At 52.4% G+C, this 26,187-nt stretch overlaps 1 protein-coding gene across 2 annotated transcripts; it reads right to left on the minus strand.

Moving 5' to 3' along the window:
• Positions 1–22,963, minus strand: APBB1 (amyloid beta precursor protein binding family B member 1). Of its 2 annotated transcripts, none has more exons than XM_065944608.1 (14): positions 22,835–22,963; positions 15,343–16,074; positions 8,734–8,909; positions 8,579–8,635; positions 8,410–8,495; positions 8,250–8,313; positions 7,682–7,831; positions 7,191–7,318; positions 6,711–6,825; positions 6,477–6,561; positions 5,973–6,056; positions 976–1,091; positions 655–831; positions 1–572 (listed from the first exon to the last, which is right to left on the minus strand). In XM_065944608.1, the coding sequence occupies exons 2-14, from the start codon at positions 16,058–16,060 to the stop codon at positions 405–407; spliced, it is 2,124 nt and encodes a 707-aa protein (XP_065800680.1). In that variant the 5' UTR covers positions 16,061–16,074; positions 22,835–22,963; the 3' UTR covers positions 1–404. The 2 variants fall into 2 exon arrangements, with proteins under 2 accessions (XP_065800680.1, XP_065800679.1); XM_065944607.1 differs by lacking the exon at positions 22,835–22,963 and adding an exon at positions 22,467–22,751.
• Between the last annotated feature and the right edge of the window lie 3,224 nt (positions 22,964–26,187).

The following is a 26,187-nucleotide window of genomic DNA, read 5'->3' on the forward strand; positions in this document are numbered from 1 at the left end:
GGCAGACTTTATTAGTGATATCAGTACAGCAGAGGTGCCCGCAGGGCAGAGGGGAGAGGACCCATGCCTGGACCAGTCCCCCCCCCAACTTCTGCCCCAGCAGGATCCTATGAAGATGGGGCCTGGCCTCAACCAGTTCCTCCTGCTCCACCTGAAACGTGGGGATGGAGAGCTGGGGCTGGCCTTGCTTCCTCTTCCTGCTCCTCTTCTCTCAATCCAATATTGTCACTTGCAGAATTAGATCTCCCTTCCCAGCCCCCAGGTGAGGAACCCCAGCTACTGGGGAGGGCAGCTCTTGGGTGGGGGACCTGAAGTCCAATAATAGCCTGCAGGGCCCCTCCCCACCCCACACCCTTGAGTTCCCTGGGGCCCAATGCAAGCAGGTGGAGGGAGCATGGACGGCTTCAGGGGGTGTGGGCCCCCAGCCGTTTAGGCTTGAGGGAGCCCCACAGCGACTGAACGCCCCGGCGGACGGTCCACCCCACACGCCGGGCAACGGACTCGGCTGGGGGCGCTGGGAGGCAGGAGGTGGAGGCCTGGGAGCGAGCGTCCAGACACTTCTGGTAGCGGAGCTGCAGAGGCAGGAGGCGCAGTCACGCCGCAGCCTGCCCCAAGTGGGCTGGGCGCCACCGCTCCACCACCCTCCCCGCTTACCATGCACGCAGCCTGCACGGCCTCCGAGAGGCTGGCAGCATTGGGCTCGCACCAGAACATGTGGCAGCAGAAGGAGGCTGGGCCGGCAGCCATGATGAATGCAAACGTGTGGACGTCTCTGCCCACGGCCAGGAAGGACAGGAAGCGCACCCGGCACTCCCCCAGCACTGCCTCCGTCTGCGGGGAGGGGCACCAGTTAGAAAAGGATGGCCGAACCCTCTTCCACTGGGTGCGTCCATCTTCCTGGCGGCCCTTCCCCTCATTGCCGGCCTTCCCCTCCACGGCAGGGCCCTGCCATACCTGCTCCACCCACATCTTTACCTGCTGGTGTAAGATGGTGAGGGTGGCAGGGGCCACGCTGACGTGACTTGGGGTCCACTGCTCACGGCTACTGGAGGACAGGACGGATTCCAGGGCCCCATTTATCACGTCTACCCCTGAAAGATAAGGACATGAACATGGCACTGCTGGTGGTGGACAGAGGACACCCCAGCTCTACGCTAGGCTGTCCGGCTCTGCCCAGCCAAGCCCGGGGTCTCTGCCCCATCCCCTACTTCACCTGCCCACAGCCCTGGACTAGGTGGCACAGATACCCTTCTTTGGTGCACTCCTCCACGGTTTCAGTGACCTGGCACTTTTCTAGTCTCTTCCATCTTGAATCCTAAGCTTGCTTTGCTTCACTGACTCTGTCTCTTCCTCCAGCCTTCTAAGCAGACTGACCCCCAAAGCTCTATCCTCCCCACACCTTGCTCTCCACATTCAGTGCTTTATACACTCCTAAATCAGCCCCTATAGGCCAGTTCTCGCCAGTCCTTAAAACCCCAGGATGCAAGCTTTGCTTTTGGCTTTTTTTTTTTAAGACTTCCATTTGAGCAATGTTGTCTCATGTGTCACACCATGTTATGACATTAGAGTGCACTATCATACACAATCTCACAATAGATCCCTTTATCACCATTTTACAGCTAAGGAAACTGAAGCTTATATTGAGAAATCAGATAATTGACCTTAGGTCACAACTGAGAAATGAGGATCTGAAGACAGGCAGTCTGATTCCAGAGCCTGGGTTCTTAGCCAGGCCTTTCCCCTGCCCCTTGTCTATAGTCAGAACCAGAGGGGCTGTCAATATCTTTCCGCACTCAGTAATTTCTATGATTTATGCAAAAGCCAAGGAATCCAAGGTTCCTGGCTTTTAGATCAATCAATTTGCCCTTGTAACAATGTTTCCATTACCTCCCAATGTTAACTGTCATTAAACACTTCCACCCATAACATTTCCACCCATGCATCCATGCATCCCACTGCCACTGGTACTCAGCAGAGAACCAGGGCAGGAGCACATGGCATGGGGCATAGGTTCTGCTCCCTGCACTATTCATGAGCTGGTTGTGTCATCTGTGTATGGTTGCAGTGAAGACATTAAAGTGACTGATGCCAATGCAAAAGCACACACGGTGGTCCGCTTGCCCCTGTCAGTGCCTCTGGGCTCTCACCAGGAACAGAACACGTGGACCCTTTGAGGGCAGAAAACATGCCTTCCCCCAAAGTCCTCCCTCACCTTGGCCTTGCTCATCTTACCTCTGACTGGATCAAAGCCAAACTTCTCTCCTAAGCATGAAGTCCTCCAAAAACTGGCCTCATCTGACCTGTCAAGCTTCATATTTTACTGCCCCCTGAGCATCAAATGATTTATGTAGCGTTATTAACATCTAATCTTGGCAAATGCCCAGCTAGGCAGATGGGAAATACAAAGTAAAAGAAGAGAATGCCCTCGAGGGACAGACTGTGACTGAGGGAAAGCCTCCCTCCAGAGGGCTCCTCCCCTCTTGACTGTCTGCAAAACTCCCAGTTCTCATGCATCAGGGTTCACCTAGGCCCTCCAGTTGGGAAGCCTTCCCTGCTGCAGGCAGACAGGGAGCTGCTGAGACAACTCTTGGCACATCTTGTAACTGCTAGGAACTTCTTTACACCAGGCTATGGCCATCTCAAAGACAGAAATCAAGCTTCATTGTTTGTGTCCCCAGTCCTAGCACAGGGCTTATCGACAAGGAATTCCAGATGTCTGAGAAAGGCAAATGGGCAAATGTACCCAAACTGGTATAATAACCCAGCAACCCAGAAGCTACAGAAAGGTGATGACACAGAAGGAGTGGGTGGGTGAGGGCAGCCCGCAGACGGTTCAGATGTGAATGACACTGATGCCAGTCATGTGGAGACCAGACATCAAAGTCAGACTGCCTAATAAGCAGATGGAGCTGTGGAGGTGGCACCTGGCCCCAGAGTGGGGAGGATCACCATGGAGGTGGGGCCAACAGTGGAACTAGGTGACCTGGAAAGACTCTGTAGTATTTGGTAACAGCTCAGGACTGAAACCTACACCCTGATCCCAGCCCCAAACTCCCAACCCCCGTTATTCTTGTTCAGTTGCTAAGTCCTTCACTATCTCCCGGAGTTTGCTCAAACTGATGTCCATTGAGTTGGTGATGCTATCCAACCATCTCATCCTCTGTTGCCTCCTTCTCCTGCTGCCCTCAATCTTTCCCAGCATCATAGTCTTTTCTGATGAGTAGGCTCTTCGCTTCAGGTCTCAACTGTAGCCTTCCAACATACTATATAATTTACTTATTGCCCATCTATTCTGAAAAGAATGACAGCTACTTAAAGGCAGGAATCTTGGTTTAAAGGCAGTTTTGTTCATTAACATATACCAAGAACCTAGACCAGTGCCTGGCACAAATCAAGCACTAGGTAGTCATTTATTGATGGATGGATGATTAACGAGTGAATATTGCAGCTTCAGGAGAGGTCAATGTTAAACTTGCACAGGTTAAAAGTGGAGCATAAATAAAGCATGATAAAGTGAGTTTAGGGACTACCGTGTGAAACTCTTGGCTTCTACAGAGCAGACCTACTAAGCTGATGGACAGCAGAGGATCCATCAGGGGCTGCAGACAGTTTCTTTACCGTACTGAGAGGCTACGTGAATGGCAGGTAGATAAGGGAGTGATGCAACAACTGGAAGAGTCATGAACTTGAGGGTGAAAGGGAGGAGGAAGCAGCACAAAGGGGAGGGCGGAGTCACAAGGCCTTCCTGCTCTCCTACGCGCATCTTCTCACCTCCAGATCCACAGCTGTGGCAGTGCCTCTGAATCCAGTCTACTCCTCTCTGCAAATCCAGACCTTCCTTCCACCCCAGCTCAATCCCCACCCTAAGAAGGGTTCCCTCACTGAATATAATGGTGCTGATCATCGGTCAGCATGGTGTAACGGGAAGAGCAGAGAACTGAAGATGACCAGGGTTAGAGTCCTCAGTCCAGCATCTCTTGGGCTCTCACCTGAGCATTCTTTTGTTTGTGTGTTTGTTTATCCATTCACCAAATACTGTTGAGTTCTTCCCGAGTGACTTTTGGCAGGACACCTGACCATTTCTTGAAGCCTTCTCTTTTCCTCTGACCTCACACTTGCTCCTCCCCTGTCCACTAAATGTTGAAGGGGCTCACAGCCAGGCCTAGCCTAATATCCCTTCTCACAGTGGCTGCCCACGTTCCAGGGTCAATCTTCTTCAGACTCATGGCTTTGATAACCTCTCTAACCCAACGATGCCCACATTTGTATCTCTAGCCCAGTCCTCTCCTCTATGAATCCAGCTGCCAATTTGAGTTTGCTACGCACCTTCCCAAAGACACACCAAACTGAGCATGCCTAAAATTGAGTTCAAATCTCCAAACCAAAACTGGCCTCTTCCAGTACCTACTACCTTTAGAGAATGGCACCACTATCCAGTTAGTGCCAAAAGCCAGGAAGCCAGGGGTCAACCTTAAGGCCTCTGTCCCTCACCCCACATCCAACCAAGGCATGTTGACTTCAATCATCTAATAACCTTTTGAATCCACACACTCCTCTTCAGCCCCAGTACAGTGCAAGATACTCTCAACACCAGCCACAGCGACTGCAAGGTCCTCCTGAGGTCCCCACGTCCGCCTCCACCTGCTGAACATCCTTCTCCATGTGCGTGCATGTGTGCTTAGTCGTATCCAACTCTATGACCCCAGGGACTGTAGCCACCAGGCTCCTCAATCCATGGAATTTTCCAGGCCAGAATACTGGAGTGGGTTGCCATTTCCTTCTCCAGGGGATCTTCCCAACCTAGGGATCAAACCTATATCTCCAGCATCTCCCGCCTTGGCTGGAGAGTTCTTTACCAGCTGAGCCACCAGGGAAGCCTTCACAAAATTAAAATGATTATTCCAAGTGCACTCCAGAAAACTCTCTGATAGCTTCTTAACACTTGAGGATGAAGAACAAATCATAAACATGGCCTATGAGGTCCTGCAGGGTCTGACCGCTGTTGAGCTCCTGGCCTCACCTGGCACTGCTTTTCTCAATGCCTTTGAAATACTAACATTTGTCTTTTCATGATGGATCTTCACACCAATCTTCACTCTGTCTGGAGTGATCTTTCCCAACTTTATTCCTGTCTCCATCCCATTTGGGCACATTAGATCCTATTTACTTTTGACCTCAGTTCAAATGTCACTTTCTCAAATCTTTTCTGACTTCCCAGACTAAATGAAGCTCCTCTGTTACACAGTTCCACAGCATCTTGCTACTTTCTTTCAGTAAAATGACTCAAATTGTAATTATACATTTGTGTGACTGTTTGATTTAATTGTCTTTTTTTCTACCGTAATCTCCTCTAACCTCCATGAAAGCAGGGCTGGGGCCATTGTTCTCTCAGGACCTGGTAGATGGTAGGCCTCATAGTTATTTGCTAAGTGGATGAACAAGTAAATAACAGGTATTGTAAAAGTACTAGAAATATCAGAGTGAACTTAACAGTCTCTACCCTCAGTTTGCTTAACTATAAAATGGCTATCATCATAATCCAAAACTCAGGACCCTCAAGAATTAAGTGACATATAAGGCAGTACTTTACCAACACAAAGCATGTTGATAAATATGCTCACTGCTTCCTTTCTAGATGATCACAGTCCATAATTGGTGCTGTAATACCAAATACAGCTCCTGCATGCTCTGGCGTTTTAGTCACTGAAGACCTACCTCCCAACCTAACCAAAGCTTTACCAGGGGATTCAAGAATGGGTCTCCCTATATGCCTGGTTCACTGGTTCACACTCAGGGAAGCCAGGACACAGAGAGAAGCTGGGACAGAGGCACAGAAGGTGGGATGCGCTCTGAAGAGCAGGGCAACATCAAGCATGAGGAAGGTCTGGTAAAAGAGGTACTGGGAGGCAGAGGGTGGGGGAAGGGCTTTGAGATCAAGGTGGTGGCCCCTGGGTGACAAAGGACACACATACCAACAGGTTTAGCAACAGGCACGTTCCCCAGGTAATAGACTTGGAACTTTTGTACCAATTCATTCTTAGGTGCTGGGAATTCCACTGCAGGAGGAAAGAAGAGGATCACAGGGACAGATCTTGTCTTCCCAGTCCCCACCACCAGGACATAAGCTGAACAGCCAAGGCCCCACCTCCACCCCTCCCCTGCCTCCCTTTAACCAAAGTCCCTCCACTTATTTGACTCCAAGAATTGAATCTCCACTTTTCTTTTTTTTTTTCTGGCCACTCTGCATGGCATGCAGGATCTTAGTTCCCTGACCAGGGGTCTAATTCACACCCCCCTCATTAGAAGTATGAAGTCTTAACCCCTGGACCACCAGGTTAAGTGCTGAGTCTCCCTTTTACTATGGAGACTCTGCCCAGGAACTATTTTTACTCTGCCCAGGAACTTGTGCCTCTTCTTGGGTCCCCCCAACTTTGCCAACAAAACTGAGACAGACCTGGCGGGGTTGTGACACTGACCTTGGAAAGGGACGTCCACAAGTTTCGAGTGGTCCAGGGAGAGTCCGTTTACCAAGCAGCGGGCATTGCGCCTTTCGGCCATGATCTGAGGAACGGAGGGGATGGGGGAAGAGGGAGGGCGGGTCAGTCAGGGTTTCGTAACCCTGGAGCCCACCCTCTCCCCACTCAAAGACCCCACCCACGTCCTTGTAGAGCAAAGGTGGCAGCTACTCCAGGGTGCGAAGGGGGCCGTGCCTTAGAGCAGATCTCATGCAGGCTGGTGGCGATGTTCTTGGCGGGTGCCTCACAGCGAAACACGTGGCACTTGAGCATCTGGGTCAGCTTATCGCGAGCTACGTAGGCAAAGTCCCTGTCGGGGTAGGGGCGCCTCAGTGTCTCCCAGTGACTTTCAGTCCCGAGCCTCACTCCCGCCCACCCACGCCCTCCACATCCGTCTGCCCTCGGGTCGCTGTCCTGCGGGCACTGCCCTCTGGCAGGAGGATAGACAGGCAAGCATGCCGAGGTCGGGGAGGGTGGGCGAGCACAGCCTAGGGAGACTTGGGCGCTTTGCTGCATCTTGTCCAGGGTGGGGAGAGGAACAGTCAGGGTAAATTAGGCATAGTACCTCTCTCTGGGTCCGGCAGCACAAGAGAGTCAAACAAAAGAGTTAGGGAGGAGAGCCTCGCTCTGACTGCTGGCTGAGCCCCCACCCCAGAGCCCCGGCCCTGCTCCCACCTTCCGCTGTCCCGCCCGACGCCCCACACACGGATGCTGACGATGGGCTGGGCGTGCAGCAGGGCCTGACTGTGTGGCTCCACCAGCTTCAGTGTCTCATCTTCCAGCTGCAGCAGCAGGTCCTTTCCCTGAAGGCCCAGGAAGCAGATGCTTAGCGGTGCCCCAGCCGGGAAGGTGGCTGATCTTTGCCACTTCCAGCTTGAGGCCCGTGAGCCACTGGTCTGGGACCCTCGCTTTGGTGAGGGACCAGCTACCCTGCAGGCTTCACTCTAACAAAGCTCACATCTGTCATGTTCAACGTGACTCCTTTTATCATCAACCCCATCGCTGTTAAATAACCATCTCCCAATCAAGAGTCACACTTCCATCTCGCAGACTGTTGCCTGGTGGGTCTGCACCTCCCTCCCCAGCCCTGGCAGAGGGGCAGCTTGGTTCTCCCAGCTCTCCCAGTTTCTGCACTTCACCGCCGCCCTGCCACCCTGCCAGCTCACCTCCCCCCAGCCCCCAGACATGGGGTCGTGCAGATTATTTTTGTGGTAGGAGAGTTGACGGATGCAATTGTTGACTGCCACGCTGCTGCGGCCAGGGGCCAGCTCCTCCTCGGTCATCTCCACCCAGCCTAGGGAGCGCACGGCGAAACACTGCCAGACACAAAAGAGGGGGTGGGAGTTAGAGGGTCTGGTCGAAACCCAGAAGAGCCCCCAGCCAGGACACAGGGCACTCTGCTGAGACCAGAGGAGTTCCCGACTCAGAGCACGGCAGGTGGGAGGACATTAGAGGCTCTACAAACAGGACAGGATGGCAGGAGGCCTGATGGTCTCAGAGGAGACCCCTAGGCAGGAAGCACCTGAGCCCAGCCAGGAAGGACCCCCTGCCAAGCCACAGGGCTGCCTGAATTGTAAATTGAAGTGCCTCCTGCTCAGACACAAGGGTCTGTGCTGAAAGTGCAAAACCTCAGGACCTGGGGAGCTGTAAGACCAGAAAGACCCCAGAATCAGACCCGAGGACTCTCTTGGTCACGGGGGCCCAACTTGGGAAGGGGCATTGCCTTGAACACACCTTGATCCCTGGGTTGGCATTCCGTGGGGGCAGTTTCTCCTCCTCTTGGGGCAATGGCTCCGGGCTGGAGGCAGATGGTAACACTTGGTACAGGTCCCCGAAGAGGGAGCTGTCCCAAGGCCCCTTCCAGGCAGACCCATCCCACTGCCAGCCCACTCACCTGAGGCTCTGAGCTGGGAAAGGCAACATCCCCTCCTCGGGGTCCTTCAGCCCCAAATCCATCGGGGCCTCCTCACTGGGCTCGTCCTGAGGAAGGGGAAAGAGAAATTAGGACCCAAACGATGACCTCTCTCCAGCTCCCCCATCGTGAAGGAGGTCCCCTCACTCACTTTCCAAAATTCTCCATCCTCAAAGCGTTCTCCGTGAGTGAAGCCGGTCCAGGTGAGCTAGGAACAGGGATGGGAGCAAGGAGTGGCTGGCTCATCTTGCTCCAGCAGCAACCCCCTCCACCCCAGGTCAGAACCATCAGGCCTGTGGGCTTCACCTGGGACTCCTCTCGGGGGCTGCTCCCCTGTGATGGTGAGGCCCGGCCCGGGGGCTCCCACTGAGTGGTCCCCGTTGGGATGTGCCAGTAGTAGGTCCCTGAGGTGTCCTGGACCCTCATCCATCCAGCCGGCAGGTCGGAATCCGTCTCGAAGGCGTTGGGGTTCCAAAAGGAATCTGCCGGATGGGGGGGGGGGTCTTGGTGAGTGTCTGCCTACCTAAGGAGAATCGTGGGTGCTATGCCCAGTCCCCTCCTGAGACCCAGTGGTGGAGAAGGGGTGAGGGAAGGGCTCCAACACAAGATTCCTGCTTCTGCCTAGAGCCTGAAGTCTGGAGTCACAGCATGGGGGGCCACTAGCAGGGGATGTGACTCAGGTCTCCTCCTGGGCCCTGCTCCTGGCTAATGTGGCCACATAGAGGGAAGGAGGGAGGCGGAGAGAGGGCAAGGAGGTTGAGTGACCCCAAATGACCTGTCATACATATCCATATCTCAAGTGCACACACTTACCAGCGCCTGCACACACACTTGCACACAGACACACAACATATACAAGCTCTGCTACACACCTGTGTAGCCCCCACAAACACAAGGGTGTGCACACACAGGAGACACCCACACAGATGGCCGGGATTGCGTTCAGGTGCACACACATGTGCAGGGACACACACACACACACACACACGCCAACTCCATCCACCCACTAATGCAGCCACCATCCACAAAGGCGTGTGCACACACAGATGTATATTCTAGACCCTGCCACACATGCGTGCAGAGACCACTTCCACAATGCCCCCAAAACATGTGTGGGTACCACACCCACAGTGAATGCAAGTTCAGACACGCAACATGTGTCAACCTCTGCCACATGTGTGCAGATACCACAGACACCTTGACTCTTGCCACACACACGTGCAGACATTTCATGCACACATGCACACCACACACCTGTGACATACCCTCCCCTCCCCGAGCAGAGCCACACCATTTCAGCCCCGCAGCCCAGCTCCCGCCTCCACCACGTCTGTGCTCCCGGTCAGCCCCGCCCCACATGGTGCTGTCCCTCACCTGGGCTACTGTCCTGCAGGAGGATTGCCAGGAAGAAGTCCTGGGAGAACATGGCGCTCCTTCCCAGCCCCTCCTGCTCCACCCTGCCTCCTCACAGCCCCTCCAGCCCGGCCAGCTGGGCTCACAGCCTGGTGCTGGGCTGCAGAGAGCAGCTCATCCCACCCACTTCTCACCAGGGCAGTGCGCCTGCCAGGCAGGATCCTCCCCCACCTGGAGCTCTCCATGGAGGGGCCAGGACCACAAGGGGAGGGAATCCCCTTGGAGTGGGGATGGAGGGTACGGCTTGTGAGACCCCAGCATTCCCTGCTCACATCTCTTCTTTCTGATCCTAGATCCCCTCCCCCAATCCTGAATCTCCATCCCACCCCCCCGCAGCAGTCACCTCAGTGCCACAGTCAAGCCCAGCCTTAGGGATGACAGGAGGCTCAACCTCGTGGGAACACCCCGGCCACCTGGGGCCCTGCAAAGCCTAGAGCTCTCCGTGCGAACAGGGTGTGGCTTCCAGGCTCCCAGGGATCCCGCCCCTGCCCAGAATCTGCCAAGCAGTTCAAGTGGGAGAGTGGGCTTCAGGGGCTGGGCCCCAGCAAGCTTGAGACTGGGCTTGGGGTTTCCCAGAACCAACCCCCCTCACCTGCCAGGGCCCAGCTAGGCTGCAGCGTCTCCTCGGCAACCGCAGCACCAGGACCGGCTGGGAGCGCCCAGACTGCTGACGTGCTTCCCGTTACCAGGGAAACCAGGAATCCTGACTGGTCCAAGAGGCAGCACTGAGGGACAGGCAGTCAGTCCCCAGACCCAGGCTGCTGGGCAATCAGGCGAGGAGGGCTGGAAGTGGGCGTGGCCACACCAAGGTGACTGTGTACCTGATGCGAGAGTCACCCTGGCAAGGCGCCTCACCGCCCTCAGCTTCCAATGAAGTGGCCTCACAGAGGAGGGGCTCTTCTTGCCCATGCAGCCTCCAGGTACCCGTTACTGCCTCCCTCCCCCCGGCCTCCTCTCCCCTCAGACCCTAGGGAATTAGAATGCCCGCTTTTCCCCAGAGACCCTCCACCATCTTCAGGGCTTTCCCGCCAAACCTTCCAAGAACACCACACCCAGGGCAACTGTATCCCCCAGAGCCACACTCTTCTTCCTGAACGGTCTTATACCCCTGAACCTGAGGACCAGGTCACCATCTCCTGACTGAGTCACACACACCAATCCATCTGCCATCCCTGTCAGTCGGCACCTTCCTGCCTCAAAGAGCTTCATCCTTCCGATCTGTCCTGGAGGGGCCGCTCTCCCCCCGGACCATCTGGGAGGCCCTTCTGGAGCTTGGCACATCTCCCTCTGAGCACAGCCCCACCCCGGTCCTTGCTTCCACAAACACACATTTATTTAGAAATGCACACTTTCACTCCTGCACCAGTTCATTCAGGCACTACCCCACGCACTCAAAGGTTCATGTATCATTCACTCACCCACACAGGCCTCCTTGGCTAAGCCAGATGTAGTCACCTGCTCTCCCTTTCCCCACCCCTACTCACTCCCAAAGTCCAGCTAGGTCACTGCAACAGCCTCCCAAGTTGGTCTCCCTCTTCCTATTTAGCCCTTTCCAATGCACTGAAATGCAGTGGTCATGTATGGATGTGAGAGTTGGACTGTGAAGAAAGCTGAGCGCCGAAAAATTGATGCTTTTGAAATGTGGTGTTGGAGAAGACTCTTGAGAGTCCCTTGGATTGCAAGGTGATCCAACCAGTCCATCCTGAAGGAGATAAGTCCTGGGTGTTCATTGGAAGAACTGATGCTGAAGCTGAAACTCCAATACTTTGACCACCTCATGCGAAGAGTTGACTCACTGGGAAAAACCCTGATGCTGGGAGGGATTATGGGCAGGAGAAGGGGATGACAGAGGATGAGATGGCTGGATGGCATCACCGACTCGATGGGCATGAGTTTGGGTAAACTGGGAGTTTGTAATGGACAGGGAGGCCTGGCGTGGTGCGATTCATGGGGTTGCAAAGAGTCAGACACGACTGAGTGACTGAACTGAACTAAACTGAATCTGAACTGCATGCTACAGCCCAAATGACTGTTCCAAAATGCTAACAACCTTCTCCAGTTGAATACGCTAATTGTTTTCTCTTTGCCCCCAGGACAGAACCAAATTCCTCCACCAGGTTTGTAGGACCTTATGAGCCCCTATTTGCCTGCCTCTCAGCCTTACCTCTGACCACTCCCCACACCCCTGGTCTCTCTCCCTGCCTGGGACATGCCCCTTATCCTCTCTGATCCCAGCCTCCATTCCCTCAAACTTCACCTGGCACCACCTACTGGGCATCAGTGTAAAGGTCCCTTCTCAAAACTGACCCACCTCCTGTCTATTATCATGCTCTTCCTGCACCTCCTCAACCCCAGGGCTCAAACTACCTATTTACTTCTGTCAAAATACTAGACTGAGTGCTATGAGGGCAGGAATATCTGTCTTGTAGTATGTATTCTCAGCATTTAGGACAAGACCTGGCACTGAGTATGAACCCAACGCAGGTAGGAAAGTTCATTCATTCATCATTCACTCATCATTCATCCATCCATCCATTCATTCATATACTTCGGCATTCAATTAACAACCTTGTGGAGATTCTAGGGTGGGAAAGAGAAAATAATGTTTGCTCAGTTCTACCACGTTCCTACAGGAGACCAGACGTCCTCTGTGGTCTTCCTGGTCATAGCAATAGTCATAAGAGAGTAGGCAGTGATGCAGCCTATTCTGAGATTCACGATCTCCACTGCCTCCAGCAGACCTTGATCTTTGCCCATCCTCTCACCACACCAGCTCCCTTGCTGAGGTCACCGCCCACACCCGGCACACTCTTCCTAGCTCTTGAGCAGTTCTGTCCTCCCACTCTCAGAAGGCTCATAGGAGCGACCACCATAGTGACCATCCAGGGACTCCAGAGCAACCAGGATCTCCATTGTTTGGCCCCTGATTGACACCCCCTAAGGCAGAGGTTGCAAACAAGCTGCCTGCAGACTGGTGTAAGCCTCAGACAGACTTTGTCTGGCCTGTGTGGTACTTTTTTAAAAAACAAACTTGGTTGCTAACACTTAGAAATTGGTATGTTTCACATCGACATCTAGTTTTCAGTTTCCCTTGAAGAACTGGCTCCACTGAGACGACATTTACCCATACCTAACCCTATGAGTAACCAGCTGGAGTGGAGTAGCAGCAGTTCCCTATAAAGGGGATCTGGGCAATGATCACTGACGGTCGCTAACATCCCTCTAAAGACAGGCAATTAGATTTTGTCTTTGGTAGAAGTACTCAATACCACCTGTGAAGTGTTCTTTCAAACAAAATACAAACACAAACAAAAACTCTGAATTTGATGAAGGCTCTAGAACTCACTGCCAGTTTATGGGAAATCTAGGGGAAGTGGAACTTGTTCAAATCCACAACATGGAAAACCCAGGGCAACATAACACAGTGGCTTCAATTGAAACAACAAAACTTCGAGCAAAAATAGAAATGGAGGGATAAGGTACAGATCAAAAGAAACTGTGAGACGTACCATCAAAAGGTCTGTTCCTATTTGGATACTGATGAAATGAATCAAATTTTAAAAGGGCAGGGAGCACATTCATTAGACAACTGGGAAATGTCAACACTGACTAAATATTCAGTGATATTGAGGAAGTACTGTTAAATTTCTGTGCGCGTGATTTTAGTAGTTCGGATTTTTTTGACGGGGGTGGGGGGCGGACAGGAGCATGCATGTAGGATCTTGGTTCCCAACTAGGGATGGAAACTGTGCCCCCCTGGAAAGGAAACACAGAGCCTTAACCACTGCACCACCAGAGAAGTCCCCGGATTTTTAAAAAGTGTTTCATATTTTAGACATGCACAAGTTGGGAGACTTCTCTGGTGGTCCAGTGGTTAAGAATCCACCAGCCACTGCAGGGGACACGGGTTCGATCCCTGGTCTGAGAAGATTCCACATACCACAGGGCAACTAGGCCCATGTGCCACAACTACTAAAGCCTGAGCGCCCAAGAGCCCGTGCTCCACAACAAAAGAGGCCACAGCAATGAGAAGGAGCACCGTAACAAGAGAGTAGCCCCCACTTGCCTCAACTAGAGAACGCCCACCGCAGCAGCTAGGACCAAGTGCAGCCAAAAATCAATCAATCAAGAATTTTTTTTTTTTAAAGAAATGCATGAGTGGACATTTACAGATCTATTTGCTTCAAAATAGCCTAGGTTGGGGCCCAGGAGTAGCAGGTGGGGGTATGGATGCAACAAGGTTAGCCATGTGTTGATAATTGTTGAAACAGGGTCATGAGTAATAAGTCAGGTTCATTATTCTGCTATTTTCGTATATGACTGAAAATGTCCCTAGTAAGTTTTTTGAAAGGGGATGGCATGCTGCCCTTCGCTCATCTGAACTGCCTGCTCCCTGCCAAGGTTCCCCAGTCTGGGGTAAGGTGCCTGCTGCCTGGAGTGAGAAGAGTCTTTCCTTACACTACCATCCAGCACAGGCTTGTGGCTGCAGCCCATTATCTCTGCCCTTTGCTCCTCAGCTCTATCTGCATCTCCATGTAACACTAGCAAATGCAGAGACTCAACTTCTTTAAATGGGACCCACTGAAGGATCAATTCTTGGAGTCCTAATATCTATCCCCCCATCCCAACAAAGCATTCTCTTATTCTTCCTTTGTTTCCTTTTAGTCAATATCCTGTTCCTGACAAAACATTACTCTTGCAACATCCAGTGTGGTACTCTGTACATAACACTCCAATCCTTCCAAATAGACCTCTGTGGGGAGCTGCCGCCTGTTCAAAACTGCCTGGAGGGCACCTAGGTTTGTCCAGCTGTAGGCATTGGTGACAGCATAAGGGCCAAGAGCTCAGGTCTGCACTTAGACCTGGTTTCGATCCCAGTTCTACTGTGACCTCACACTGTGGGTGACCTTGAAAGTGGAAGTCGCTCGGTTGTGTCCGTCGCTTTGTGACCCATGGACTGTAGCCTGACAGGCTCCTCTGTCTATGGAATTCTCCAGGCCATAATACTGGAGTGGGTAGCCATTCCCTTCTCCAGTGAATCTTCCCAACCCAGGGATGGAACCCAGGTCTTCCGCATTGCAGGAGGATTCTTTACCATCTGAACCACCAGGGAAGCCCGTGTGTGACCTTGGGAGAGGACGAAATCTCTCCAGGCCCATTTTTTATCACCTGTACTATGGGCATACTAATGATATCTACCTCCTATTGGCGTGCAGATTTAATACCATAATACTGAGCAGAAAGCCAGTACTTGGTAAGTGCCTCATAAACAGACCAGTCCATCATTCATCGGGGGTGTGTGACGGAAAGGTCTATCCTCTTATTCAAGCACTCTCAGTATGTAGGGACATTTCTTTCTGGAAAAGCAGGGCATGGCCTGCTGAGGACTGAGGACACGGGCTCAGTGACCCCCACCCAGGAGGACCCCGGCCACTGTACGGAGGGACCCATCCTCTGCCCTCTCCCCCTCCCACGTTCCCCACGTCAAGCTGCACAAGATACCTGTGTCCTCCGGGGAGCCATAAGAGGGGCTGCCCTGGGATAAGGTGGCCCAGCTCGAGTCCTCGTCGCTGGCTGCGCTGTTCCGCATGCCAAACAGGAGGCTGGCGCTCTTGCTGTGCTCTCGGGGGCCGTCTGCCAGGGCCTGGGGCCCAGGGGGCACCTCCGCACTCTCCAGGGGCTCCGGCAGCCCTGGGGGAGAAGATAAGTCCTCCTCCTCTTCCTCCTCCTCTTCCTCATCATCCTCCTCGGCCTCCCCCGCCGCCTTCTCCTCTCCCTCGTCCGGGCCCTGCTCTCGGGTGCTCATGATCAGGCCGGGTCCTCGCGGCCCTCTGTTGGCCGCATTGTGGGCGGAGAGCTCCAGCTCAGAGTACAGGTGCATCAGGCCTTTGGGGCCCAGGGGTGCCATCTCGGGTTCCTGGCTGGCCTCCTCAGCCAGGGTCAAGGTCACATTGCGGTTCTGGTCGCGGTGGGCTGTGGCGGCCCGCCGGAGCTGGTTCTGGCCCTCCTTTAGCCACTTGGCGTTGGCGGGGCCCGCCTCGGGCCCACCACCCTCCCCCATGGCGCTGCGCAGATCCTTGGGTCCCACGGCCGTGGCCTGCAGCTTGGCGTTGAGCAGCTGGTTGTGGGCAGCGTGCAGGGGCAGGGGCAGGCTCAGTGCGGGGCCTCCGTGGCTGTTGGCATTGATGGCCGACTGGCTCAGGGATGATGGAACAGACATGGCCTCAGCAGATCCTGCAAGTGGGAAGAGGAGACCACGCTGAGCCTCCAGGTCAGCAGAGCAACACCCCTGCTTCAGCGCCAGGCCCGTGCCCTGCACCTCCTCAGCTCCCTGCGCTCAGTAGGCCAGCACATACCACTGTGTCCTGTGAGCTGTCATCCCGGGAGAGTAACTGGGCTCCACCCTGTCCGTCATCCCCACCACACCCACTCCACCGCCACCTGCAGCAGCCGGGCCCAGACCAGGTCCACCCCCTCCCCAAACCCCCAGCCCCGAGCTTCCAGGGCTAGCACAGCCAGCCCCTGCTTTGCCCTCGCTCCCAATGGCAGAGACTCCATAACAATGGCTCTCTGTGCATCCCCACCCCCAACTCATCCAACTGGGGCTTACTGTACCAGGAGTGCGGCTGGTGAGGCGCTAGCTCCTGTGTTCTAGACACTGGACACTGCCTGCTCCCTGCCTCCTGCCACACCGCTACCCACAGCCCCAGCACTGTGAGCTCCCCGAGCTCTGTGCTCTCATCATAAATCACTGGGCTCAAATGGGCCCCAACTCCACCCCGTATGAGGGACTGGGAAGACAAGAGAGAATGAACTGCAGACCAAGACCCCAGGGCAAGGTCCTGAGCCCTCAGGTCACAAAACAAGGGCCTCAAGCTCCAATTCAAGGCTCCTTTGACCAGTTGAAGTTGCATTTTGGGGACTGTCTCTATAAAGTATCTCGCCTCGGGTACCAGCTCCTCTGCCAGCACCTATAGTGCTTCTGGGTCACTGCAAGAGCCTTTGATCTGGACCATCAGCCCCTTACGTCTTTGCCTAAATGTCACCTTTTCAGGGAGGCCTTCCCTGAATACCCTAAAACTGTAGACCACCATGCCCCCTCCCAGCCGTCCCCAAACTCCCCAGCACCAGTACTGTCTGACAAGCTAATTTATTATTTACTTGGTTTAATGACTGTCTTCTCGTGACTCTAATTTGAGTTCCATGGTGGTGAGGATTTTGCCTTTTTTTTATTCAATGCAGTATGCCTACAGCTTAGCTCAGTGCTGACACAAAGCAAGAACTCAACAAATACTTGTTGAATCAATGTATGAGTCTGCCCTCCCATCTCCCCTGGCCCCATTGAGCATCCCCTCTGCCAGTTTCAGAAAACACACAGTGGTCACGTTACCATGAGTCAGCCACTGCTCACGGTGCCCCAACCAAACTCCACTGGCCCTTCTGGTGAGGGGCTCACCAGTTCCTCAGTGACAGTCCACCCCTCCTGGCCCCCTGAACCCCCTCCTGCATCCTCAGAAGCCCTTTGTGGATCACCTTCTCCACCTATCAGGCTTCCCACCCCATCACCCTAAGGATTGATCCCACCCTCGGAGCCCCATTCCACCCTCCCCGTCTCCCTGACCTTCCACTCGAGGCTTCTCCCCTGCTCTGACCCCCAGAGTAATGTGCTCACTCCCTGGATGCCCCCCTCACAATTTGTCCTCCCTCACCAAACTACTCAATTTTCTCGCATCCTGACCCTCTTAGATGGCCCCATCACACTCTCCTCCCCTCCTCGATAGCCTCACTCAGAGTTCTCTCTTCCTACGTGACCTCCCCCAACAGGCAACTGACCCCACTGTTTGCCTCCAATGAACGCTTTCCTCTGTGCATTGCATCCTCTGTGCATCCTCTGTGGAAATGCAGTCATTTCCACTGCAGTTCTTTCTCCTCAATTTCTCACCTGAGAGTTCTCAGCTCCCTGTTCACCCCAAGCTCTTTGTCTCCCTGAACCCACGGCCTCAATTCTTCCTGCCTCCTTGGCAGAGCCCTCAACCCTGAGCACTGGCTGTAGGGAGGTGTTTAGGCTGCCTGGCAAGGCTTGGCCATCTCCTGGGTGCAGTGCCCCGCTTGTGAGGCGGGTGCCATAGCTCACCTCTCCATCATTTCTAGCTCCTCAGACCCTAGCACGATGCCATGCACACATCTGTGAAAGAAATGAGAAACGGTTCCTGTCCATGTGTCTGCCTCCCACGTAACTGACTGCTGGTCTGCTCAGTATGGCTTCCCCTGGGCGATGAAAAATCTCATGGCCACTGGCACCAATGAGAAAAATAAACGGCTCTGCCTCTATCCAGAACCACAGTAATCTTCCAAAAATGGAAACCAGATTGTGTCACCCTCCAGCTCAAAAAATTAGATGGCTCACCGCTGCCTTTAGGATAAAGTCTGCGCTCGTTAGCAGATCACCAAGAGCCTCCTTGAGCCAATCCTTGGGACCCCTCGAACCCCCTCCCCATCCTGCCTCCTCCTCAGCTTATGCCCCAGCCACAGGAAGAATGGTGGACTCTAGAACGTGTCACACCCACCGAGCCCTGGTTCTTTGTTTACACTGATCCCTCCGCTTGGAATCCTGTCTCCCTTTGTGAGGACCTCTGATCAGGTTTCAAAACCTGGCTTAGCCACCGCAGCTCCTAAGCAGTAAGTCTTTCCTGTTTGGTCCCCTCTCCCCTCCTCACATGCCCATTCCCTCCTCTGCGTCTCACCATGCCCAGCGCCACCGCATTCCAATGGAACATCTGAGACTGTGTCTTACTCAACTTCACACTCCATGACCAAAGAGTGTGTGCCGTGTGTCTGCAGGGTGGGCCCCTGGTCAGGATGGAGGGGTAAGAGGAACAAAGAACTAGGTAGCTCAGAACTAACTGGGAATAGATACTGAGACAGGCTTGTGTGGTCCCATGGGCTGGGGAAGGAGAATCAGGGAGGGTGCTGGAGAATGCTGAAGGGTCCCTGAGAAGGAAGTAGTATGGGGTCCCAGGCAAGCAAGGTCTGAGATCTAGGGAAAAAGGGGGGAGGTTGGCTTAAACTGACATCCTGGCTCAAAGGCTGTTCCTCTGAGTTTCAGGAGATGAAAGACCCCATGACTGCACCACGCTCGGAGCATCCCAGGGATGACGGGCCCTCCTCTGAAGCAGGAGTGTGTGAAGCCGGGTTTCTCAGCACTCGGCACCGACCTCCTTGGCATCTGGAGGTGTGGTCTGAGAAGGGCACGTGCCCTGTGAGGCTGGGACTCTGAGGAGTCAGGGTGACTTCAGGACAGCCCTGCCCATCTGCTCACGGGGGCAGAAAGCACTGGGGGAGGGAAGTGGGTGTTCTGCTGTGACGGCTGAAGCCTGAGTGCCTGTCCCAAGAGCGCGCCGTCACCTTCACTTCATTTCTTAAGGTCAAAGAATGACCAGTTGCTCAGTATCTTCAAGAGGGGGCAGAACCCAACCTCTTCCCTCCTCCTGGTGCTACTCACACCTGGGACCTCTCCAAGGATGGAAGGAGCCACATGGATTCTGGCTCAAGGCAGGGAGCGGGCAGGCTCCTCAGGGGAGGAGATAAGAGTGGCCACTAAACCTGAAGGGGCTGACAGGAAACCACAGGGGTAGGGGGTGAATCCTGCTCAAGGTCAATGGTTTTTTAGCCTGACTTCTTATTGTATGGGTACTACAGGATCCCAAGGTTTACTTTAGCCAAGACATCAGCGAAGACCTGCCTGAGACAAGAACACAGCTCTCCTTGGACCAACCCCTTCACCACCCCTCCCTCTCAGAGGATAACGCCGCCCTCCCCCACTCCTAATTCATTGAGGAACATCCTCAGGCCCAAAAACGTACTGACTCAGCATCTATTCATTTCTCTCCTTTTCTCCAAAACCAATTGCTTCACCTGTCATTTAAATTCCTTTCATGCCTTTCTAGGAATCTTTTTTTAACCACTGTTGATCCATTTTTTCTTCCATGTAGTCAATGGATCCTCAATGAGATCCACTCTATCCCAACTTAAACACAGAATCTTTCCTGACCTGACACCATGAACTTCTTGAAAGAGCCGTCTTTTCTCACAGTTGCCATTTCCTCACCTGGGTCTCACTCTTCAACTCTTTCCAGTCCTGCTTCCACTCCCGACACACCTCAGTAACAACTCCTTCCAAGGTCAACATGACCCCAGTGTCATTTACACCAACAGATACTTGGAGTCCTCATCCTGGTTGTACTTTCAGCAGCATCTGACACCATGGCCTCTCATCCAGGTTTCGGCCAAGGCTTCCACACACCATATCTCCTGGTTTTCTTCCTACACTCTTGATACTGTCTGATGGTTTCTTACACTCCTTTGCTGGCTCATCTTCCTCTGCTGGAGTTTCTCATGGCTTATTCTCATGCTGTTTTCTCATTCTCACCCAATATTCAATACAAGTATTCATTCATGCCCATAACTTCAGTTGCCCCCTACAAACTGATGATTTCCAAAAGTATACCTCCATTTCGGAACCTTCATCTGAGCTCCAGACAGATACATTCAACTTTCTACTCAATATCTCTAGCTGGATGTCTCGAAGTCCTCTCAAAGCAACATACTCACTCATGTTTCTCTCCCACACACTAACTGGTCCCCTTTCAGGATCCTGGCTCATGGAATAACATGATCATCCAACCCGTTCTATAAACCAGAAGTAGGAATTCCATCATTGACACCACCTTCTCCATCTCTCCCCATATTCAATCTATCGCCAAGTACCAACGATCTTTTATCCAAGAAAAATTTCTGGATTTGATTAACGTTCTACATCTACTACCATCAACAGTCCACACCAAGGACAAAGGCTTTATGATCAAAATTCTTAATATGCCCTACATTATCCAGCTCAGCTTCCTTCCACGTTTGGCACTTTGCCATCCAGCATCACTGGTCTTCTTTTGATTCCTTGAAGACATCATGCTCTCTCCTTCCATAAGGTATTTACATACGATTCCCCTTCTGCTCAGAACTCCCTTTCCCTACCCTCCCAGCTTAACTCCTACTCATTCTTTACCGCTTAGTTCAAATGTCATGTTCTTAGCCTTCCTCGGTCCTCTCTCCCTACCCTCCAGTACAGTTTAGCTTGTGCTCCTGTGTGTTCTCAAGATACCATTCACCTTTCCCTTCAGGGTATTTATTATATCTGTAATTTTATTCTTATCTGACTTTGCCCTTAGACCATCAGCTCCATGGGAACAAGAGCATAGTGTATTTTGCTCATCATTAATCTTCAGTGCCTAACAGTACTGGTATATACTAGGTGCTCAAAGCACACTTGTTGAATAAATGATTGGATAGGTTTTTTTTAGTAAAGAAAAATTATGTCAGAGAATTAAGGGGAAGTAAGCAAGAAGGTATGTTATCAAAGCAATCAAGGAAAAAAAGGGGTGTGTAGCCTAGATTAAGTTTGGCAACAGTGGGTGAGATGGAGTGAAATGAATGAATTTGAAAAATACTTAGGTAGTGGATGTGGCAGAACTTGCTGACATAAGATATAGGGTGAGAGACAGAGATTAATCTAGAATGTTGCCCAGGATTCCAGCTTGGGTAGCTGATTGGAAAGTATCCATTTCTGACAGTTGAAATTTGGAGACTTGAGAGTGAATAAAATATGAGAAGGAAGTGCAGAATGAGAGGAGACAGTCTAGGAAAGAACCAAGAGTGTCACCAGCAACTAAAGAAAGGGGAGGAGGTAGCAAACGAGACTGAGAAGGAGCAGACAAGGCTGCAGGAGAGAAACCCAGAAAATGTTTCAGGAAGAGTCGACCCACACCACGGACACCAAGAAATGGCAAGGAGGTGCAGGAAAAGTGGCCATTAGATTTGGCCACATGGACGTCTCCAGTGACCTTGGCTTGAGCAGTTTCCATAGGTGCCAGAGACAGAAGATGGAGTGAAGTGGTTTTAAGAATGAATGGGAAGCGAGGAAATAAAGATATCAAAGCGTAGAGGAGGTTCTGGCTTTAAGGAGTGTAGCCAGCTGGGGCTCCAAGGGGCTGGGAAAGCAAGAAACACACAGGCAGGTTCAAAATAGATTCGAAATATCCTCTGAATCGACAATGGGAAAACTGCTTCTAATGAGTGCTCCAGCCAGCGCTAGGCCTCTAGGCTGAGCTGGGGCCAGCCGGCCCCAGGGCACACCCCTCGGTCGCCGAGGGCAACAGAATGCGGCTTGACAGATTTCAGGCCTGGGTCCCTGCAGGAATTCACGCGGCCTGCTGGCCCACCTCACCCCAGTCCCCTTCCCAGTCCTTGACCACTCCTCCCCCACCCCCTAATCCCCCTCCCCCATCCCCGACCGCCCCCAGCTGCCCGTTCCTTATTCTCGCTCCCTATTCATTCCGGAGGGGCAGCAGGTAAAGGTCGGGGAGGGAACGGCGTGAGGACCTTAGCAGAGTCGGACCTTGGAAGGAGCGGACAGGAGGGCGGTCGGAATACGCGGTGCGAGGGCCGCCCGCAGGGATGGGGCCTGGCCGGGGGGACGCAGGCCGCCCCGAGGTTCGGGCTGCAGGATCCGCGGGCCGCGGGGGACAGGGATCCGACAGCCCAGGTTGGGCGCCGTCAGGGGCAGCTCCTACCTGCGCGGGGAGGCCCCAGGCCCAGGTGGCGGAGGTGGCTCAGGCTGCGGGGCTCAGGCTCGGCGGCAGCTTCTCCATCACAACATCCCCCGCCCAGGAGCGCGCGGGCCGCGGGGCCGCGCCCGGAGCGGCGGAGGCGCGCGCGGGGCAGGGGTGGGGGAGGGGCGCCATCTTGGGCCCCTCGGCGGCCGAGCAGAGGGCCCCTCCCTACGGCGCGCTGCGGCCTCGCGGAGCCCCGCGTCCCCAGCCCCCTCGCCGGCCGCCATCCCTGCGCCCGGGTGGGTCCCCAGGTCCCAGAGGGCGGCCCCAGCATCCGCCGACCCCCGCCCAGCCCGGCACCGCCCTCCGCCAGGGGACCCCGGACTCACCCTGCGCGCCCCGCAGGGCCCTGGCCCGCACCGCCGCGGGGCGACGCTCAGACGAGGTTGGAGCGGGAGCGGCGGTGGTGGTGCCCGGGCCGCGGCCGCGCGGGGAGGGGCTGGAGGAGGCCGCCTGCTCGGCTCTTGCGGCAACACTCCCTGACGTCCTGGTGGTAAGCGATGAGGACACAGCGTTGGTGATAATAATAGCTCGTATTTATTGACCGCTTTCACGGTGCCAGGCTCAGTGTTAAACCCTTTGTACGCATTCGTGCTCACACCAGCCCTGTGAAGTCGCCGCTCTGATTATCCTCAGTTTGCAGACAAGATGCTGAGGTTCAGAAAGGTAAAGCGACTTGTCTGCGGTCACAGGTAAGTGGGGGAAACAAACTGGAACCCAGATGTTTCTTCACACCCTACCCCTGCGGCTGGACGTGAGACTGTGACTCCAAGGCCTTGCAGACGTGAAGAACGAATAGCTCCCTGGCAGAAATTCCCAGGAGGGCCAGAAGAAGGGGAGAATGCACATGAAAAGTGTGAAGGAAGGAATGGTGGAGCTCAACACTGCAGACTCCCTGGATAGTGGAGTAGTCCCCACTGGTCAGGTCAGTGACCCAGAGGCCATCAAAGCCAGTGAGGGAGTGTCACCATCCAGAAACCCTCCCCTGACTCATTCCTCTAAGGCAGAGGTTTAATTTCTTGTACCTGCGAATTATTGAGCAACTGACTGAAGATGCCTTTGGGGTGCCTAAAACTAAAAATGTCAAAATCTAAACTCATTGTCTCACCCCCCCCCCTTTTTTTTTGCCTTTTAAGAAGTTTCACTGGGATGAAAAAGAATTCTCTCCAGTACATGTATCTGAGAACACACACACACACACACACACACACACACACACACACACACACACACACACATGACTAGAAGTCTCAAAATCATATTTGACTACACTTTCACTTGACTTGAGGTGAATATAAATGTTTTTAACGTTTTGTTATGGAGATTTTCAAATATATACAGAAAGGTAACAGACTAGTATAATGAACTCTCATATACCCATCATTTGACTTCGGAAATTATCAACTCCTGGCCAAGAGTTTATTATGATTTGACAAACTTCTATTATATACCAACCACGTACCAAGCCTCAGGCTAGGTCCTAGGGTCCCAAAGATGAATCAGATTTGACTGTCACCCAACTTGGAGGGTATAACATATGACTTTTGTCTTTGAAAGATGAGTGAGAGTTACTCAGAAGAAGAAAGATGTCCTCATTCATTTGATAATTCTCTCTCAATAAATAATTATGGTGTGGGAGGCACTGTCCTTGGTGCTAGGAACTTGTCAAGAGACAAGATTCAGTCCCTGCCCTCATGAAGCTTGAATAATGAAGGAAAGTGATACTAAATATATGATTAGAATTGTGGTGAGTGTTTTGAAGGAAAGCTACAGAATACTATGTGAGTGGACTAAATTTTGGGACATTTGGAAAGACTTTCACTAGGAAGTGGCACTTAGGTGAGGGGATAAGGTGCAAAAGAGGTCATCCAGGAGAAGAGAAGATGATTCCAAGTCAAAGGAGAAGTACAAGAAGGCCAGGATGGGTGTGATAATGTAGAAGAATGGCATGAGGTGAGCTGGAAAGGTAGACAGGTGCCAAATTAAGGAGAACCATGGTGTTAGGCTTAGGGTTTGAGACTTTAATTTAGGACAGTGGGAAATCATCAAAAGGTTTGGCGCAGGGGAGGGACATGTTCATTCACCTTTGCATTTTTTTTTTACGTCGTTGTCATTGTTCAGGCACTCAGTTGTATCCGATTCTCTGCAACCCCGTGGACTGCAGCACACCAGGCTTCCCTGTTGTTCACTATCTCCTGGAGTCTGCTCAGATTCATGTCCATTGAGTCGGTGATGCTGTCTAACCATCTCATCCTTTTGCTGCCCGCTTCTCCTTTTGCCTTCAATCTTTCCCAGCCTCAGGTGGCAGAAGTATTGGAGCTTCAGCTTCAGCGTCAGTCCTCTTTTTTTAAGAGGTAAATTTTTTAATAGATTTTTTTGATGTGAACCATTTTTAAAGTCTTTATTAAATTTGTTACAATAGTGCTTCTGTTTTATGTGTGTGTGTATATATATATATACACACACACACATGTATATATATATAAGCTGTGAGGCATGTGGGATCTTAGCTCCCCAACCAGGGATCAAACCTGCACCCCCTGCATTGGAAGGCAAAGTTGTAACCACTGGACTGCTAGGGAAGTCCCACCCTTGCATTTCAGAAGATCACTTCTGGCTGCTAAGTAGAGAATAGATAGGAAGACAGCAAAATTGGCAGGATGAGGACCAGTTAGAAAGCAATTGATGTAGTCTAGGAGATGACTATAGTGGTGGGATTAGGGATGGAGAGGATTGCATAGGTTTAATAAATATTCAGGAGAAAGAACTCAACAATTAGTGATTAATTGATTGCTTGGCTAAGGTGGGATGAAGGAAAGGATGACTTCCAGATTTCTGCTTGAGCAAATGAAAAAGAAATCCAGCAATAGCACCCATTACAGACAGCCCACCAGAATACTTGTCTTGCCTATCCCATTAAGCAGGATGGCTGTAATATCCAGGGATGTCTCTTCAGGTAGTCACAGGTAGATGGTGAAGATGGGGACAGGCATCTAATTAGTTAAGATGCAAACATACAGTGCAGTTAAGATGTACATATGGGCCTCTCCTTTGGGATCTCCACCCTCTTCACCCTCACACCTGGGGGGTGTACTATCCTTTGTTTATTGAATAAAACTTTGAGCTGTAACCAAGCTGTTTAAAAAAAAAAAAGATATACATACAGTGCAGTTTGATTCACACACAGTTTTCCTGAAACCCTGCTCTCCTACTTCTGCAAAGCCTCCTGATTGGTGGGGAGTCAACCTGTACCCTTCATCCATCCTTTCTATGTTGTATCTCATCTCCCTTCTGATGGTTTCCAGAACAACCAGTAGCTTATGAGCCATCTCAGATACTCTGTGTGATTTTGACCAATGTGGGTCCCTCTGAGGCAGCACATTTTTCAAATTCTTACCTTGAACTTACCAGGAAAAACTGATGAGAAGCAAATCCATCCAGACTTATTTACCAGGAGTACTGACTTTATGCTGTTTGGTTTAATAGATCAGCCTGCTGAACATCTGTATCACTTATAGGTGACTTGGCAACCAAGTCACCTATAGGGAAGAATAGATCTTGCAACCCTATTAGCAGCAAAGACACTTTTGGAGCAAAGATGACCTTTTCTACTAATACATGTAAATATTGCTTTGATATTGTAATTTTTCTTGTAGTTGATACAATAAACCCTCTTTCTTCA

Source organism: Muntiacus reevesi, chromosome 9 (genome assembly GCF_963930625.1).
Source record: "Muntiacus reevesi chromosome 9, mMunRee1.1, whole genome shotgun sequence".
Lineage (NCBI taxonomy): Eukaryota > Metazoa > Chordata > Mammalia > Artiodactyla > Cervidae > Muntiacus > Muntiacus reevesi.

Bases quoted from the DNA above. Each gene is read 5' to 3' on its own strand.
- APBB1 (XM_065944608.1), bottom strand. From the start codon at position 16,060: ATGTCTGTTCCATCATCCCTGAGCCAGTCGGCCATCAATGCCAACAGC. The intron at 8,636-8,733 runs GTGAAGCCCACA...CCCTGTTCCTAG, and splicing joins GCCCCCGAGAGGAGTCCCAG to CTCACCTGGACCGGCTTCAC. The intron at 832-975 runs GTAAAGATGTGG...CCCTCCCCGCAG, and splicing joins TCACCATCTTACACCAGCAG to ACGGAGGCAGTGCTGGGGGA.